General features: G+C 34.8%; 1 protein-coding gene across 2 annotated transcripts in view; it reads right to left on the bottom strand.

Annotated features, from left to right (window-relative positions):
- Positions 1-16,092, bottom strand: part of ST7 (suppression of tumorigenicity 7) — a 204,862-nt gene that overhangs the window by 93,581 nt on the left and 95,189 nt on the right. The window contains exons 4-8 of one of the 2 annotated variants that reach the window (XM_008581019.1): positions 7,776-7,830; positions 7,026-7,141; positions 5,647-5,722; positions 3,447-3,515; positions 1,391-1,545 (exon numbers count right to left, since the gene is read on the bottom strand). In XM_008581019.1, the coding sequence (XP_008579241.1) occupies positions 1,391-1,545; positions 3,447-3,515; positions 5,647-5,722; positions 7,026-7,141; positions 7,776-7,830 (471 nt within the window). The remainder of the gene's footprint in view (positions 1-1,390; positions 1,546-3,446; positions 3,516-5,646; positions 5,723-7,025; positions 7,142-7,775; positions 7,831-16,092) is intronic. The other variant, XM_008581028.1, reaches the window with a different exon arrangement.

The raw sequence follows: 16,092 nt of genomic DNA, 5'->3' as shown, positions 1-16,092 counted from the left end.
CTGTTATAGATTAAGTACATGTATAATATGCAACTATTAAAAGATGTTAAGACCAAAGTCCTAACATTTCAAGTTTTAAACAATGAGAACAAGAAGTGTGCTGAAAATTTGCCAAGTACCTACAAATTATTTTAAAGATGTGATTATATTTTTTGGATAGATGTAGGCAACAGGTTGAAAGAATTTGATTTAAAGAAAAAAATTTAAAAAATGTCCCAAGTTGTATAATAGGTTATGTAATTTTATGTATTAATTTACATCTAGTTCCGAAAATTGACTTTTACTACATGTGTTCAAAATGCATTGCATTATACTGTTTTTTAAAAAACGTGAAATATAGATGGTGGTTAGAGACTTGGTTAATATATATTACTCACTGCAGAATACAATAAACACCTGTGTATCAATGGGTTGCGTGGACACACTCATGTATAGCAGGCTGTAATACAAAGATCTTCCTGGCACTTTAGTCACAGGGACTAATGCAGTCAGTTTTCACACCAAGTCCAAGTTCAACATTAAAATTTAATTTTATAATCTCAAATATTTTCCAAGTTGCAGAAGGTAGAAATGAAGTGAGAGAAATTCCACCTTAAAGAAACAACCCAAATTTCGGTTGAACCATAAAAACACTCTCCTCCCACAAGGATCACTAAGTTTCTGTTTAAACAACCAACAAAGGGATGAGTCAAGGGGCTCAGGGGATTCCAGAAATGATTTTGTTGTCTTGTTTCTATACTGTTCCCCCAAAATATCACTGACTCTCAGTTTAGTATACTGAAGTGAAAGTTCTCAGATTTTAAAGAGTTATCTTAAGTAAAAGAAGGCATTATTTCTAATATAAAAAAGATAAATAATTAGGAACTAATGGCTCTTTCTCTCTGGAAGCCAATACCAGTGTTCCTTAAATAAGAACTAAATGCTGATACAATCATCAATAATTGTTATATTCTTAATTGCTTTATTTCAGTCCATGCTGTAGAAGACTTATAAGATCAAAGCTTTGATAACACTAACACTAATTTAAGTTCTGTTTCCCAACTTGGATTTAAAATTTATGGGACAGAAAAGCAACTGATGAACAGAAATATTATGCAAGAACTCTAAGGAGAAAAAAGGTTACCATTAAAGGTTACTGCCATTTATTTCTGGGGTTAGGAAGCTATGGGCAGGAAAGAGAATGTGGACATAATCAATAATGAAGCTGTAAGTTAATTATGTACTTAGTGCACTTGTTGGAAAGGAAAAACATTAATAAAAATCAAGGAAAGCAAAAGCCAGTATTTGTTCTCATTCGGAAAATCGTATTTTGAACTGGACTGAAAATTTGCTCTGATTAATCATTTTATAATTCTCATCTCCCAATGTGTCAACCTGGAGGAAACCTTACTATGCTGGGCTTCATACTGGGATCCATGATGCTGTAGCTGCTGAGAACGCCGGTAACAGCCATCTCCAGCCTTCAAGGCCTGCTTAAACAGTTTTTCTGCTTCAGCAATGGTTGTTGCTTCCTCTTCAGCCAAGAGAATATAAGCAGTTGCACACCTGTCCATTCAGATAACAGCCACCATCAATTACAAATCCAAGGACACGGTAATATACTATAGGAGTTCATGCAGAAGGGCAAGGAGTTACACCAAAACATGCAGAGTGACCAACTGGTTCATGCACCCATTTGTAGTTGTTGACACAAAATAATGGCACAAAAGAAACACCTGTATTTTAGCTTGAGAGACAGGATATGTAGTGTTAGGAGAATGGGGCTCACATATGGATTCTGCCCCTTATTAGTGTGTCACTTTGGGCAAGTGACTCTGCCTCCCTGATGAAGAACAGCACGATATCTATTTGTTCGTGGGTGTTGTTGTGAAGGTTAAGTAAGGTGATGCATGTAAAGTGCTCAGGACAGAAGCCACCATGTGGTATGTGCTCAATAAATGTCAGCTAATGACTGTGATGATAATAGCTGTTATTAAATATCTCCTTCAGACACTCACATAGTACCATATATAGGTACTATATGTAAGTTTACTTATGCTTACTAAACACAGCTTCTCTTCCATCTAAGAATTTCTTCAGAGTGAGAAATTCATTAAGTGAAGTTACTCATTGAAAAAAAAAAACAGTGCTTCACCATCTCATTACAGTTAGCCTGGACTTTCTGCTTCAAAGAACATTAGTACAAGAATTACAGATAGTGTTATTTCTGAAGAGCTCAAAATCTGACTCAGCCACAATAGCTAACAAGAGTAAATCTCATGCCTTAACAACAATAGCTACCATTTGTTGCTTAGTATATATTAAGCACTGTACCAGGCACTTAACATATATCATCTCATATAATCCTTTCAACAACCCTCTAAGATAGGAAGCCAGAAAGGATAAGCAGCTAACTAATGAACAAGGGGAGCTCTTGGAAATTTAATCCTTCCAAATCATATAAGAACAACCCACTGTCAAATAAAAGGAGTGTAATAGCAAGTGGTGAGGCCAGAGCAGACCATACAGGTCCTGATCTACACCCATCCCTTTGCTTTCCTTCTCCACTGCCTCTCCTGTGGCCACTTCCCTACTTATCGCCGTCAGACCACGAGAGAGAAAATAAACAGCAAGCAAAACCAAATGGTACTTTTACTATTTATAAACTGCAACAGCCAGCTAGGAAAAGGAGGCTGAACTTAACAGTTAATGTGAGGTTTGGTGTTACTAGTAAATCTTAGTCTTAAGTAGGTGTCTTATAAGTTCTTTAGCCAATCCCTCTAATTTCAGGCAGGAATCATTAACAGGGCTTTAAACTGAATGTGGTGAGGTAGGGAGAAAAATGCCCAGAAAAAAAGCTGTAAAACCAATTACTGTGGAGGGCAGTATATATGACTTGGAAAGAACAATAATGATGCTGAAACTGTCCAGTGATTCACTAAAGAAAATAACTGGGATAGGCATCAGGAGAAATACTTAAGGCTTCAGATGCCGACATATAAATATGGGTCAATATCTTAATAAAGTTGAGATAATACTGAGTGGTAGATGCAGTATCAGAGGAATTAGCTATAAGACAGTAGTTGGTGGGCTGGGAACTCAAGAATGGTTGGGGCTCTCTTGCTTGCTTTGCTTATTTATATTTCAAATAGTACTTTTAGGAGGAGAGGCAGAGTAGCACTACTGGTCAAGAAATATACAGCTATGTGGAAACTCATGAGTTTGGGGTAGAAACATGCTAAGAGCTTGTGAGTGAAGGAAAAAGGAGAGAGCAATAGAAGTACTGATGGTTGGGGAGCACAGAACAGACTGCTCAGCTCGATGGAAGATATAAATGATGCAACCTCGTCACAACACAATACACACACAGAAGCAAGAAAGTGTGGTGATGGGGTGTCAGCCATCCAGATATCCACTAGAAGTCTCATTTGCTTAGAAGTAATGCACCCAACAGGTTCTTGACTTACTTTGGTAACAATTTTATCTCCCAGATGGTAGAGGAAGCAATTAGGGGAACTTCAACTCTGGACCTAATTCTGACCAAGAAGAAAAAAATAGTTGGTGAAATGAAAATTGATAGGAACATTCAGAGAGAATTACTACGTCATTTTGGAGCTCAGGGTAATCAAAGAGGGGAAGGTGGACTTCAAAAAATTCAAAGAAAAGAGGCATGATTCAATGGCATGAGACTCAGAGAAAAATGGTTTAAGAGGGTTGCGTAGCTTCCAAGTGTTCAACTGTTAACTGCAATCACAAATGATCCTCTCAGAAAGAAAGGAGGAGAGGCACTTAAGTAAACAATGGATCTTCACAGAGATCCCTCCCAGGTCAGATTTTTGAAAGGACAGGTAAAAAAAAGATGGAAAGAAAGCACGTAATGAAGAACTGTGAGAGAGTTAAATAAACTTATAAGAATAATTTTAGGAGAGCTAAAACTCCAAATTAGCTGAACTTGCAAAAATAAAGATAAAACAAAACAAAATACTAAAGACAACCATCTATTCCTTGTTTTTAAATTATGTTTAAGGCTCTGTCACCATCCCCATTTCTCCAAAACCACTTCAAAACCAAAAAAGACAACACAACAACATCATCAAAACAAGGAAGGTTTATCGTTAATAGCCATAGATAATAAAGAAAAAGCAAAAGACTCTTGTTCCTAGCCTCTCTATCAAGGAGAATGATTATCAGACTAAAAAAGGGAGAAGAACTTAAACTCTAAAATGGGTAAAAAGATGTAAGATAGCAAATAACTGATCCATTCTAAATGAATTCCTGTACTGGGATGGGCAAAATCCCAGGAAGCCAACAGACCTCGTAGGCAGGCCATGAAATTGCTCTCCATGATAGTTGAGGAATCACAAAGAATGGAGAGGTACTAGAAGAAGAGATGACAAATGTAGTATTAATGTTCAAAAAGGGGAAGATGGCAGACTTCCCAAACTACAGAACAGTGATTTCAAAAGATATTCTAATGGATTACTAAACGGATGGTCTCCAAGCACTTTAAAAAGAAAGTAGTGATCACTAGAAGCCAGCTTAAATTCACTAAGAATATATAAATCAGATCATGCTAGTTTAATTTGCTCTATTTGATTTACTATAAAGATCTGTAGCTACAACTGGCACTCTTAAGATCAAAATGGAGAAATATGGGCTGAATTACAATGTAATTGGGTGGCTTAGTAATTGGTTGTACAATACCAAAAGATGGTGATTCATGAAGACATGAACCTAGAGGGTAGTTTCTATATGTCATGTCACAGGGTTATATTCCTGGCCCTGATATTTTTCTCAGAAACATGGATGAGCAGAGATATCAAGAGAGCAGGCATGTCAAATTTGTAGATGACAAACTGGAAAATAAATACATCATGTGATAGAATCAGAAACCAAATAGATCAACTGGTTACAATGGCAGGATTTCCAACTCTTGAGTGAATCTTTTTTCTTTTTCCTAAGGCCTCTGGAGAAGATTCTGTAACCCTCTTCAGAAAAATCATAAAATAGTTTAACAATGACCACTTGGCAAGGATAGTGTCGAGGTGATTCAAGCACCAGATGGTGGTTGAGCTAAATGACCTTTAAGGTCTCTGCCAACCCTCAGTCTTTATGACTCCGACTTTAGTAATCTTTCTCATTTTCTGAGATTTCCAGAAGAGATTTCCTGTTCTTTCTTGGTAACCCATAGAATACTTAACAACACTGAGGACAATATTTTCTCTTATCTTTGTCTAGATCTTGAAATATTTTTTAAATATTATTTTTTCACCTAATGTCTTTATTATGTCCCCCCCCCAGCAGAAGTTCTACCTAGATAATGTGATAGTACAGATGAACATTCTATATCTGAAAATTTTTTCCTGTCAAAATGCTTCAGATATGAAAAGAATTGTATTTATTTTATGTCCTCACAATATCCCAGGGATAGCCCTTGAAGAATTTAGGATCACAGCAAAGACACTGAATTGCTCTCTAAAAGGACTAAATGACAGCCCCACATGGCTGTCCTTCATAAAAAAAAAAAAATTTTTTTTAACTCATCACCCCAAATAGTCCTCTAGTTCAAATTCATAGTTTAATATACGTATCCCATCAATGGCAACTGAAAATGTTCAGCAAAGGATGAGATTTCCTTTTTAACAACAAGATTTTCCCCCCACTTACTCATTTATCTCTAAGGCTTCATGAGCTGCTGAAATCCTAGCTTGGGGGTTTCTTTCTCTCCAGGCTTTCTGCATTACTATTTTAAAAAAAGAAAAAAAGCACGTCAATCAATACCTATAACTAGGAAGACTCAATACAGTACAATACCTAAAGTAATAGCTTTCAGTTTAAATTACAAGAGAATATTCCATTACCAAGAGGGTCAGGTCAAAGCTCCAAAGTCACACAAATACATTCTTATTTGCTATTCTGTTCGACTGCTAATATCAAACCTTTTTTGTGCTAATAAAATTATATATCTAAGTCTTATATACTAAAGAAGTCAAGAAAAGGCACTCTAAAAGAGATTTTATATTGCTTTTGCACATTATCTGCTGTTAGAGAATATATATTACTTTACACATTTTGAGATGACATTGCTATGAATCTCTCCATTCTAGTTAGACATACTTTCTATTGATCATTTTCCTGAGCACTTGTTACAGGCTCTGTATATTAGAACACTTTGAAACTATTTGAAGATGTGTCTGGTGGGCCAGTAAAAAGTACTTTAGTTTTTTGCTTAACATGTAAACCTATTCCCTAAATCTGTCTGCAAGTGCAGTTTTTATAAATCAGAGCAGTTTTTGAATATATTGTGGAAAGCTCAATGCTTGGGAATATTTTTGTACTATGATGTTCCAACATGGAAGAGTACCTTTCGAAAAAAAGAGAAAAATCTCCTTATTTAACTTGTTTTATAAATTTGTACTTTATGTCAGATTTTTAGGAGCATATAGATATTCCTTTTGTAAAAGTATTTTTTTCACCTATTTACTTTGACTAATTTAGGTAATACAAAATATTTCAGTAGGATTATTTAGAACTCAAGCAGTGTAAAATGCATGCTAAACAAAGTTTTCTCCAGGATGGAAAACACATAGGGACTCCGATAGCCAAGGCCATGTCCCCATTCAGTGCTAGTGAATCTATAAACAGGCATATAAGTTACATTCATTAATTATTTGGATTCAGTGAAACCCAATACCTAATCAGAATATAATCAAAGAGATGAGACCCTTCATACTATCGCAACTGATAATTTAATTAGCTTCACATATAAGATTTATTTTTCTTCAAAATATATAAATCCAACTTAGATTTATTTTTTAAAATCATATTTTAAATTATAATGAGAGGACTAATTTCTACATCAATACTTCACTGTGATAAAGCTTTGTTTAAGAATCAGAATTCTGGGTTCCACTAGTCAATCAACAATTTAATATTTTATTCATTGGGGTTTTTATAGAATAGATATTCTAAAGGCAGAAACTTTGATATTTAAAACAAGCCAAAAACTCCTCCCACTTAGCAACTGTCTGAAGGATTTTCCATACTTGCATCTGCGGGACGCAGATGGTCCGAGTCACAAGTAAAGAATGTCTGGTGGTCCTGAGCAGACAGATTCATGTCATAGTAAGTCAGAGGTTCTCGTCCAGTCACCCAAGTATACCTATAAAGGGGAAATAACATGGCCAGACACTTTTGAGAGAGGAAAGCAGGACCTACAAAATATTAAGCTGCAGAGAAGTTGAAATACAAACCTTTAATGGAATACTAACATAGCTTTGCATTAATAAATACAAAAAATATTTTTTAAAAAATCATCCTAGTCCCCCCCTCAGGAATTATATCAGCAAGAAAGAAGTAAACGCATTTTCCTTTTTTTTTGTCTTAAAATTTTACTAGCCCTTGCTAATGAAAACCTTCCCTATAGTGTTAAAAATAGGTACTTCCCAAAAGCTATGAAAATGCTAAATTGCTTAATTACTTTGCTAAATTAAAAGACGGCATCTTTATAACCATGTTCTAGGTAAGCTTCAAAATGTTTTGATTTTATAATACATACTGAAAAGAATAATTAATAGAAGAAATTCTAAAAACTGTACATTCTTGTATATTATCCCCATTCCAATGCTAAAATATTTATAAAACAGAAAAATCAAAACATTTGAGGATAGTATCAAAAAATGGAAGCACTAAAAAGACTGTTACAATGACCCCCCAATGAACCAGCAAAAACATTCACTGCTGTCTTTGCTCTCTGAACCAGACTCATTTGTTACCCAAGCTGTCAAAATGCTTACCTATTATATTCAGCACCCCTAAATAAATTCAGTGGATTTCGCCATACTTTGCATTCTGCAACAAAAAGAAATATGAAAATATTACATATAAGTTCAGTGACACTACAAGCTAATTAATTCAGTAAAACACCCTTCCTGGCCATTTGATAAGATAATTTTATTCTCTATCCTTTTCATGGGAAGCAACATGGAAAAACTTTGGGTGGTTAATCAGAAAACATGGCTCAGGCACAAGGACTTTGGAAAGTTTTGCCTAATCTCTCTGGGCCCAAGTTTCCTCATTTGCCAAATCAAAGTATGTGCCAAAATCAACTAGTTCGTAACTTTTATAGTTATTTCAAGAGGTTCAAACAGATTCTATGAATTTACTTCTAGGCTGGCTGTTTACCTCAGTTGGTTAGAGTGTGGTGTTATAACACCAAGGTCAAGGATTCAGATCCCCGTATAGGCCAGCTGCAAAATCAATCAATCATTCAATCAATAAAATAACAGGTAAAAAATATAATAGGCATAAGTACATGTACTTTCTATTACTTAAAATATATCTCACAATAATGTTATACATGACAAACTAAATTTAAGCTTTAGAGTATAATATGCAAAGAGCCTTAAATTCTTAATTAGGGTCTATGCTAATACTGATTTTGTAATAATTTATCAGATTGCTTTTGCTTTATGTAAAAGGAGTGATAAGAAGATTAATAAAGTTACCATTATTGTAGGGAGAAATGCTATGAAAATAAATTGTTTTAAAGCATTTTAACATAATTTACTTACACAGACAGATATACCTAATCATACTAACATCATAATGTTAGCAAGTACTAATAAATTGTATATCTCTTCATTATACAGGGAACACATAAACTTAGAACCATAGGACTTTAACTTAGAAAAGTCAATTATCAACTTTCAGAATGTGGTACATAAGCATGTGACTAATGAGCTACAACTCTTTTTAAACACCCTATGATTAAGAATTTCTAGTGATTCAGAATACTAGATTTCTTTGGATGAATAAGGTTTTATTAGAAAACAAAATCAGTTAACAGTACTCAAAACATTTGTGTGTGTGTGTGTGTAACCATCCAAAAAACAAACCCAACAATACATGCATGCAAAGTAAGCAATTAGTGCAGAAATCCAAAGAACATTAAAAGCTATGTGGTGATTCATTAGGATTCTTTCAGTCGTTTACGTTCAATCTCCCTCCTTTTTCCATCCATCTATCTACCCACCCACCCAATGAGCATTAGTTTGAGCATCCAGTGGGGGAAACAAGTAAACCATCAATTACAATACAGTATGATAATAAACATGATCTCTATAGTTCTATTAGCAGCAGTCCACAGAAGACTCTCTAAAGTACTACGGTAAAACTGTATATAATCTCAATAAGTATTTGTTAAAATAGTGAATGAAGAGTATAAAATAACAAGAATACATATCTTTATTCAAAGAAAATCAATTTATGGGCCAGCCCAGTGGCGCACTGCTATAGTGCGCCGCTTGGGAAGCGCGGCGGCGCTCCCGCCGAGGGTTCGGATCCCACGTGCAGACCGGTTCCCGCTCACTGGCTGAGCGAGGCGCGGGAGCAACACCGAGGGTTGCGATCCCGTTGCTGGTCCCGGTCCGGTACGGGGGCGACACTGAGGGTTGCGATCCGTTGCCGGACATGGAAAAAGACAAAAAAAAGGAAAAAAAAAATCAATTTATCTTTAAATTAGGGCAGGTAGAAATTAAAATTTACTCAACATTTATAAAAAATGGCCATAACTTTTTTGTGACTTAGCTTAACTTGCCATGTAAGAAATCATCTTTGCTCAATCGGTTCAGCATCTCTGAATTTTGTTTATGAGCAACTGAGATTTGATGGCTGTCACTTCATATGGCACTAACTATAAAATGTGGCTTTCGTTAAATAATTACTTTTTCTCTAAATGTAAAGCCCTTTAGAGGAGTCATTAACACACTGACTCCAGATCATGGCTTGAAACACACTGGTGAACTGAACAACCATAATCCCTGCCCTTGTGACTATTATGACTCTTAGGACTTCATCAATGCCAACCCTTCCTCAGAGAATCTCTTTCAAGATCCAAAGTGCTCTTCTCAAAGCTTCATGAACATTGTAAGGTTTGTATTTACCATATAATAAACATGCACACAGATGTATGTACAAGGATGCTCACAGTAGAACTATTTACAATTAAACAGGGAAATTTGGAGAGATGCCTCTCTCCCACTGAATTTCATCTGAAATATAAGCAAAAAGGTTGTGGCAAATATTTTGTCTCCAACAAATACATTATACTGCCTGGAAGGATAAACACTGTTCAAACATCAATTGACAAATTACAAAGAAAATTGCCTTCAATTAAAATTTCAACTCTATCATATATCAGATGCAACTGAAATTACTTCTAAACAAAAATAACTCAAAGAGAAATAGTGTGTATACCTAAGGTATTCACTGCATAGCACCTAAAGATGCTACCTTTATTAGGAAGTGCCACAATAGCCAGCAGGGGGTGCAGCAAACATTATGAAATATTGCTTTTATCTCTCCTATTAGAGACCTGAACTTAAAATACTTGTTAACACAGGTATATACAGTATGTGTTCTGTATTCAGTTTTTGCAAATATATCTGAAACTTGGATGAGTACCTAATAATTGTAAGACGTAAAAATAAACTTTTTTTTTTTGTCCTTTTTGAGACTGGCTGCACCGCGGTGCGGGAGCGCTGCTGCGCTTCCAGCGCCGCACCCTCCCGAGTGCGCCACGGGCTCGGCCCAAAATAAACTGTTTTAAGTGAGAAAAAAACATGACGACGAAATACATGAGAAATTTCTTCATTAATTATATCCTTTAAATTAAGGATGCAGGACAGGCATATTTTTCTTTTAAGAAATAAGGATTCTAGAAGTCAAATATGAATACACATCAAAGGTTTTGCTTTAAATGAGGTTGCAGCTACATTAATTTCTTCTTGGCTGCTCTGTTCCATAATCTTATCTTCACTACGAAAACCTTCTTAGTCTGGAATAACTCAAGGGACATACCCCATAAATATCAGGCTGCCTGATGATTTAGTGATATGGACAAAGAGTGTAAATACCAAACATATTAGAATATAAAGACTTAAGTCAAGAAATTAAACTCAGATCTCCAGAGGTTAAGAGATTTTCCACACGAATCTTGTTTCTTATCTTATTAGTGCATGTGAGGAATAAATTCCTTATTTCACATCAGATTTAAAATTTTACCTACAAAAGGAATTTTCCATTCTCCATTAACATCAACAATTTCAGTGCCCTTTGGAAAAACTAAAATTTGACTGGGACTCCATCAAGATCTTGCTAACATCTTTAATAGTTTAGTTAAAAATATGCCCCTTATACAATGATACTGTGGTTGCATCTGCAGCAGTCTACAGTACAGTTTCTACCCAGAACCACTGACAGAAATGTTCAAATGCCAGCACACATGCAACAATGCAATTCAAGAGAAAGGGAAACAGAAAATATTGGAATAGCATTTCTTTAGTTCCCAAAGTCTGCAGAACATATTCTCTACTTTGGCATAAATGGATGATTACAAGTTTCTGTATGGGAGATTAAAAAACAAACAAACAAGAAATAATGCTTACCATCATCAAGGACTTCTAAAAGCAAGCTCCAAAATTTTGTTCAGCCTTCTCTCTCACCATTCCCTACTTAGGCCTCCCAATGCAAATATACTTATTTCATGCCTTTTCATACTCAATTACTTCTCTAGAACGTTACCCCATCACTCATAGGACTGTGTGGTTTAAATATGTATTGAGTGGCTATTACAGATTAATCCCTGCACTAGGCCCTGGGTTACAAGAGGAAAAAAAAAAAAAAGATATGGCTTGTGACTTAGAGGAACTCATATCCCTGGTAGAAAAGCAAAAAGGGTTTTGAACAACTCCCTGACATCCACTATAGAAGGAATAAATGTTCTGGGAGAACCACAGACTTTTCCCTGTCACAGTCCTTAAGGAAAAAGAGAACTAAATTCTAGAAAAAAACAAAAAGTTCTAAAGTCATAGAGCTTTCAGTTACATAGAAGAAAATACTAATCTACATCCAACTTTCTTAACTCTGAAACCTTTTTTCCCTAAAATTAAAAAAAAAATGATAGAGAAGCCCCACTCCTAGGGACTTCAACATATATAAATTACTAATCTATAGCCTAGGAAGATTTTTCATACTAAAATGTTACTACCTCTTCCCAGAATTTAAAATCTGATAATGACGGTAATATTATTATTACAAACAGCAGTAGCAGTAATTCTGTTGTAGCTGTAAGCTTGATTTTCATTGATACTTTCTACAAAAGGGCTTAAAGCTCAAGTCATCTTTAGCCTTTACATAAATTAATGAGGGGCATATATTAGGTCCTTTTATGTAAGTACAAAGTATAGAAAAGGTACATAATTTCCCCAAAGTCCATAGTAAATGAGAATAAGACCTGTTGTCCAAACTGCCCAACTCTTACTCACTATCTGCAATAATCCTGTCACCCTTCAACATATTTTGAAATTCCTGTGACTTCACCAATTAAATTATCTACTAGAGGAACAGTTTTGAAAACTCCTCTGGGAAAATCTTAGGTACTTTTAAAAACACTTTTTAAACACTTCAGTTCCAAATAACAACAGAATAGGGCCCTAACTAATGTTTCACTAGATATTATGGCAATCAAGATTAACCCCAAACTAGTCAAATTCTTACATCTGATTCTGCATATATTTATTAGCTTTGATATCTCAGAAATGAACACCCAATTCTGTATATCAAGAAGATAAACTTTAAGCAATCATTAAGAGTACAATTACCCATTTTCTTAAATAATTAAGCTTTAACTGTCTCATAACTTTTCAAAATTATTATTTTAAAACAATGATTAGAAGTAAAGGCACAAAGTAATATATAGGTAGCTTTCAACTCAACAAATATGTTACCACCTCAAATTATTTTATAGATGAGAAAAAGTGTAAGTAAATATGAGTTTTAAGACCATTTTTATTGATCTGCTTTATTCAAGATAGTGTACTACTATCTTCAAGAATATTCCCAAGAATTATATCTGTCATACATTTCTCATTGGTCATTTCTGACCTAAGTTAATCAACTCTACAAAATAATGTGGAAATTGTGAAATAAGTTTATTAAATAAATGTTCTCCAGTGACTAAAACTATTTTTGGCATTTTCACCATTTAACTGGAGATCTAATCTGTACTAGAACACATATTTTAGTGGCAAATTTTTTTAAAAAGACATAATAAGAATTTATTAAAGAACCACTTTCAAAATACTCATTAGACTTTGGCAAGTAAAAATTGACTTTATTTTCATTGAGACTATTAGAAAGCAACCCCAAAGGTCCTTGACGTGTAGCAATTTGCAGTTTTACTGAGTGATGTATTTGAAATGCAAGCATTGAAATGCTTGGATGTAAAAGAGTCACTGAACTAGTGAGAAAGCCTAGCTGACCACGCAGCCATCTCTCAAAGTGGTTTTGCCATTCTTCCCATATTCATAAAGAAGTCAGTTCATCTGAGGGGCATGGCCAAGTGGCTGTCCTCTGACTTGATATTTCTGCATGACCTCATTTAATTTTCAAACTACTCTCACTTCAGAAATAATGTATTATACTGTAGGACAGGGTTTAATGAGATTATTTATTTTAATTGCTTAATAATGACACTTGAGTTTATAGACCTCACAGAGGGTCTGGTCAGGGTCACTTAAAATTTCCAGTTAGTGCTTAAAAACTTGGACGCTGATGTAAGATTGCCCAAGTTATCAGCTATCTGAACTTGGGCCAATGACATCACCTTCCTATAACCTAGCTTCCTCAACCATAAAATGGAAATTATGGCTTCCTGGAATTATTATTAATATTAAGTGAGATAATATCATGTAAAGCTGGTAGCAGGCACTAAAAGTGTTGGTTATTTTTATTAGAATTATATCGCTTTCTATGGAGAAAATTATTTGTTTTGATATGAGAATTCAGGATCTATGAAGGTTTGGGGATATACTTTTTTCACTCTACCTGAGTTTCTCCATCTCCATTGCTTTTCTTTGTTATTATTATTCAATCAATGTTTGAACTGCCTCTAGTGATATAATAAACTTTAAGTTAGAATTTAGAATATATCTGAGGACACTTCAAAAAGTTCATGGAAAGATTCATATTATCTTTTAAATCTATTTTTTCCCACAAACTTTTTGAAGTACCCTCGTATACACCTTATGAAGATTAACTGAGATTAAAATGAGACAATTCGTGACAGGTAGCCAAGTGACCATACCAGAGTTTGTTTAAAACCAGTTCCATGTAAGAGGCTATTAAAGTGTCTCAGAGAATTTAAATTTGACTTTGGCAAGGATACTTCTCATGCAATGGAGCACCTGCACTTTTCCTAATACCTTGAAGAAGGTGAACACTGCAAAGCATTGTTTTTATGGCATTTGATTCGAGAACAGGGCAAATTATCAAACAGATGTTCCCATAAACCCAAATTCAGAATGTTACTAGGCCCGAAGAATCCCTTGCCTTCAGACAGAAAGAAGTTGGCAACATTTTAAATCCCTATGCATCATCAGCTCAAAAACTAAGTTAAAAAATGGCAGCAAGAAACATGGTGATGTGGCAAAATATATCAGTAGGGTTTATCAGAAACTGTATATTTGGGAGAAAAACAGCAACGTAGCTCCCATATAAAGAAAAACAAGTTGAATGTCTGCAAATATTAACTTCAGCCAAACAATCTGAAGTTTGGCTGGAGTAAGAAACTGTAAAATAACTTAACTACATTTCTCCACTGGCCCACAGATAAAGATCACTGCAAATTTTGAGCAAATCTGCATCAGGCCACTTTGCAGATCCAAAAGTTTAAAAATATATGCACAAACTGCTCTGTAACAATAACAGTGTTTCTCTATCTTCAAACCACCACCCCATGCCAAATCATTCTTAGGTAGCCAGGTCTTTCAGCTTTAGGTAAAACAGATGATTCCTTAAGGTAAGAGCTACACTGAGTTTTCATATAGACCAATGCTTATAACTGGTATTTTCAATTTATTTTTAGCTTTTTCAATGATTTTCTCAAATAAGCATGCCATTAAACTGCCTTTGCCAATGTCCATGGGACCTTGTTAACCATATCATATTTCATGTAAGATTCAGCAAAGAGCAGTCTTGTGACACTCCAAGAAAATCAATAGATTCACCATTCTGTTACTAAGGCAATAGTCATTTTATTATTATAAAGGCAACAGGAATTTTTAAACAAATCCTTCTATTTCAAGGTATTACACTGACTACCGTCAGCTTTGGACCTTCTTTTTCCTTTATACTTAGCTGAAAACAGACTATAAAAATAGAAAGTGATTAAGGGTAGAGATAAACACAGACAATGCACTTCTATAGTATTTTTCTCATTCAAAAATAAAAATCACCACAAGAATAGAGTAATGGAAAATGGTACTAGTCCCATGGTATCTGGTACTTCCATACCAGCATAAATGTTTGTTGAGCTGAGTTAGCCAAATATTAGAACCCCCAATGTCAAGAAGTGGTCAGATTGAGTCCTAACTACACTTTGACAAGGCTGTTTCCATTTTTCTAAAGTTAACTGTTTGGACATTGTTATGAGACCTGATCATAAACGCTGTATCTATTATACAGAAAATGAATGGGGATATGGAATGCACGGTAGGCGCTCAGCAAATACTAGTGGAACAGATTTAATAACAACATTCAAAAGCTCAGTCTTAGCCAGGTAAAACTTAATACAAATAAAACTGAGAATTTTTATAGTTATTATTGTTGAATATATTTTTAAAAGGGTTTAGCTTTTCCCTTTACAAAGCTGCTGTTACAACATTAAGAATAGCATCAAGGTTCATATAATAAATAAGGCTTAATTAAGGCATCTGCCAAAAGAGACAGCAAAATAATAGTGACAATAAGCAGAGTATGAACTTTTCATTAAGGAATGATGTCAAGAGATTTAAATCAGGTGTGTGGAGGGTGGCGGCATTAATCAAAATATAAATGTATTCACTATAAAGAATGGCCTCAAATGAGGATGTTTCCTGTATTCATTCTGTTAATTTTCTACAATGTTCTGTGTCATTCAAACACTATAGTAACTGGAGTCAGACAAGAGCACATTTAATTTGTCAGGTCTTCACAGCAGATTCAAAGTGGCAGCAATTATCCATAACTATTTATGTGATGATGACGAATGATCAAGATTCCTCATTAGAATAA

The sequence above is a fragment of the Galeopterus variegatus genome, unplaced genomic scaffold, assembly GCF_000696425.1.
Source record: "Galeopterus variegatus unplaced genomic scaffold, G_variegatus-3.0.2 Scaffold89, whole genome shotgun sequence".
Classification (NCBI taxonomy): domain Eukaryota; kingdom Metazoa; phylum Chordata; class Mammalia; order Dermoptera; family Cynocephalidae; genus Galeopterus; species Galeopterus variegatus.
The sequence above is the reverse complement of the archived record's forward strand: the minus strand, read 5'-3'. Positions and strand labels throughout refer to the sequence as shown.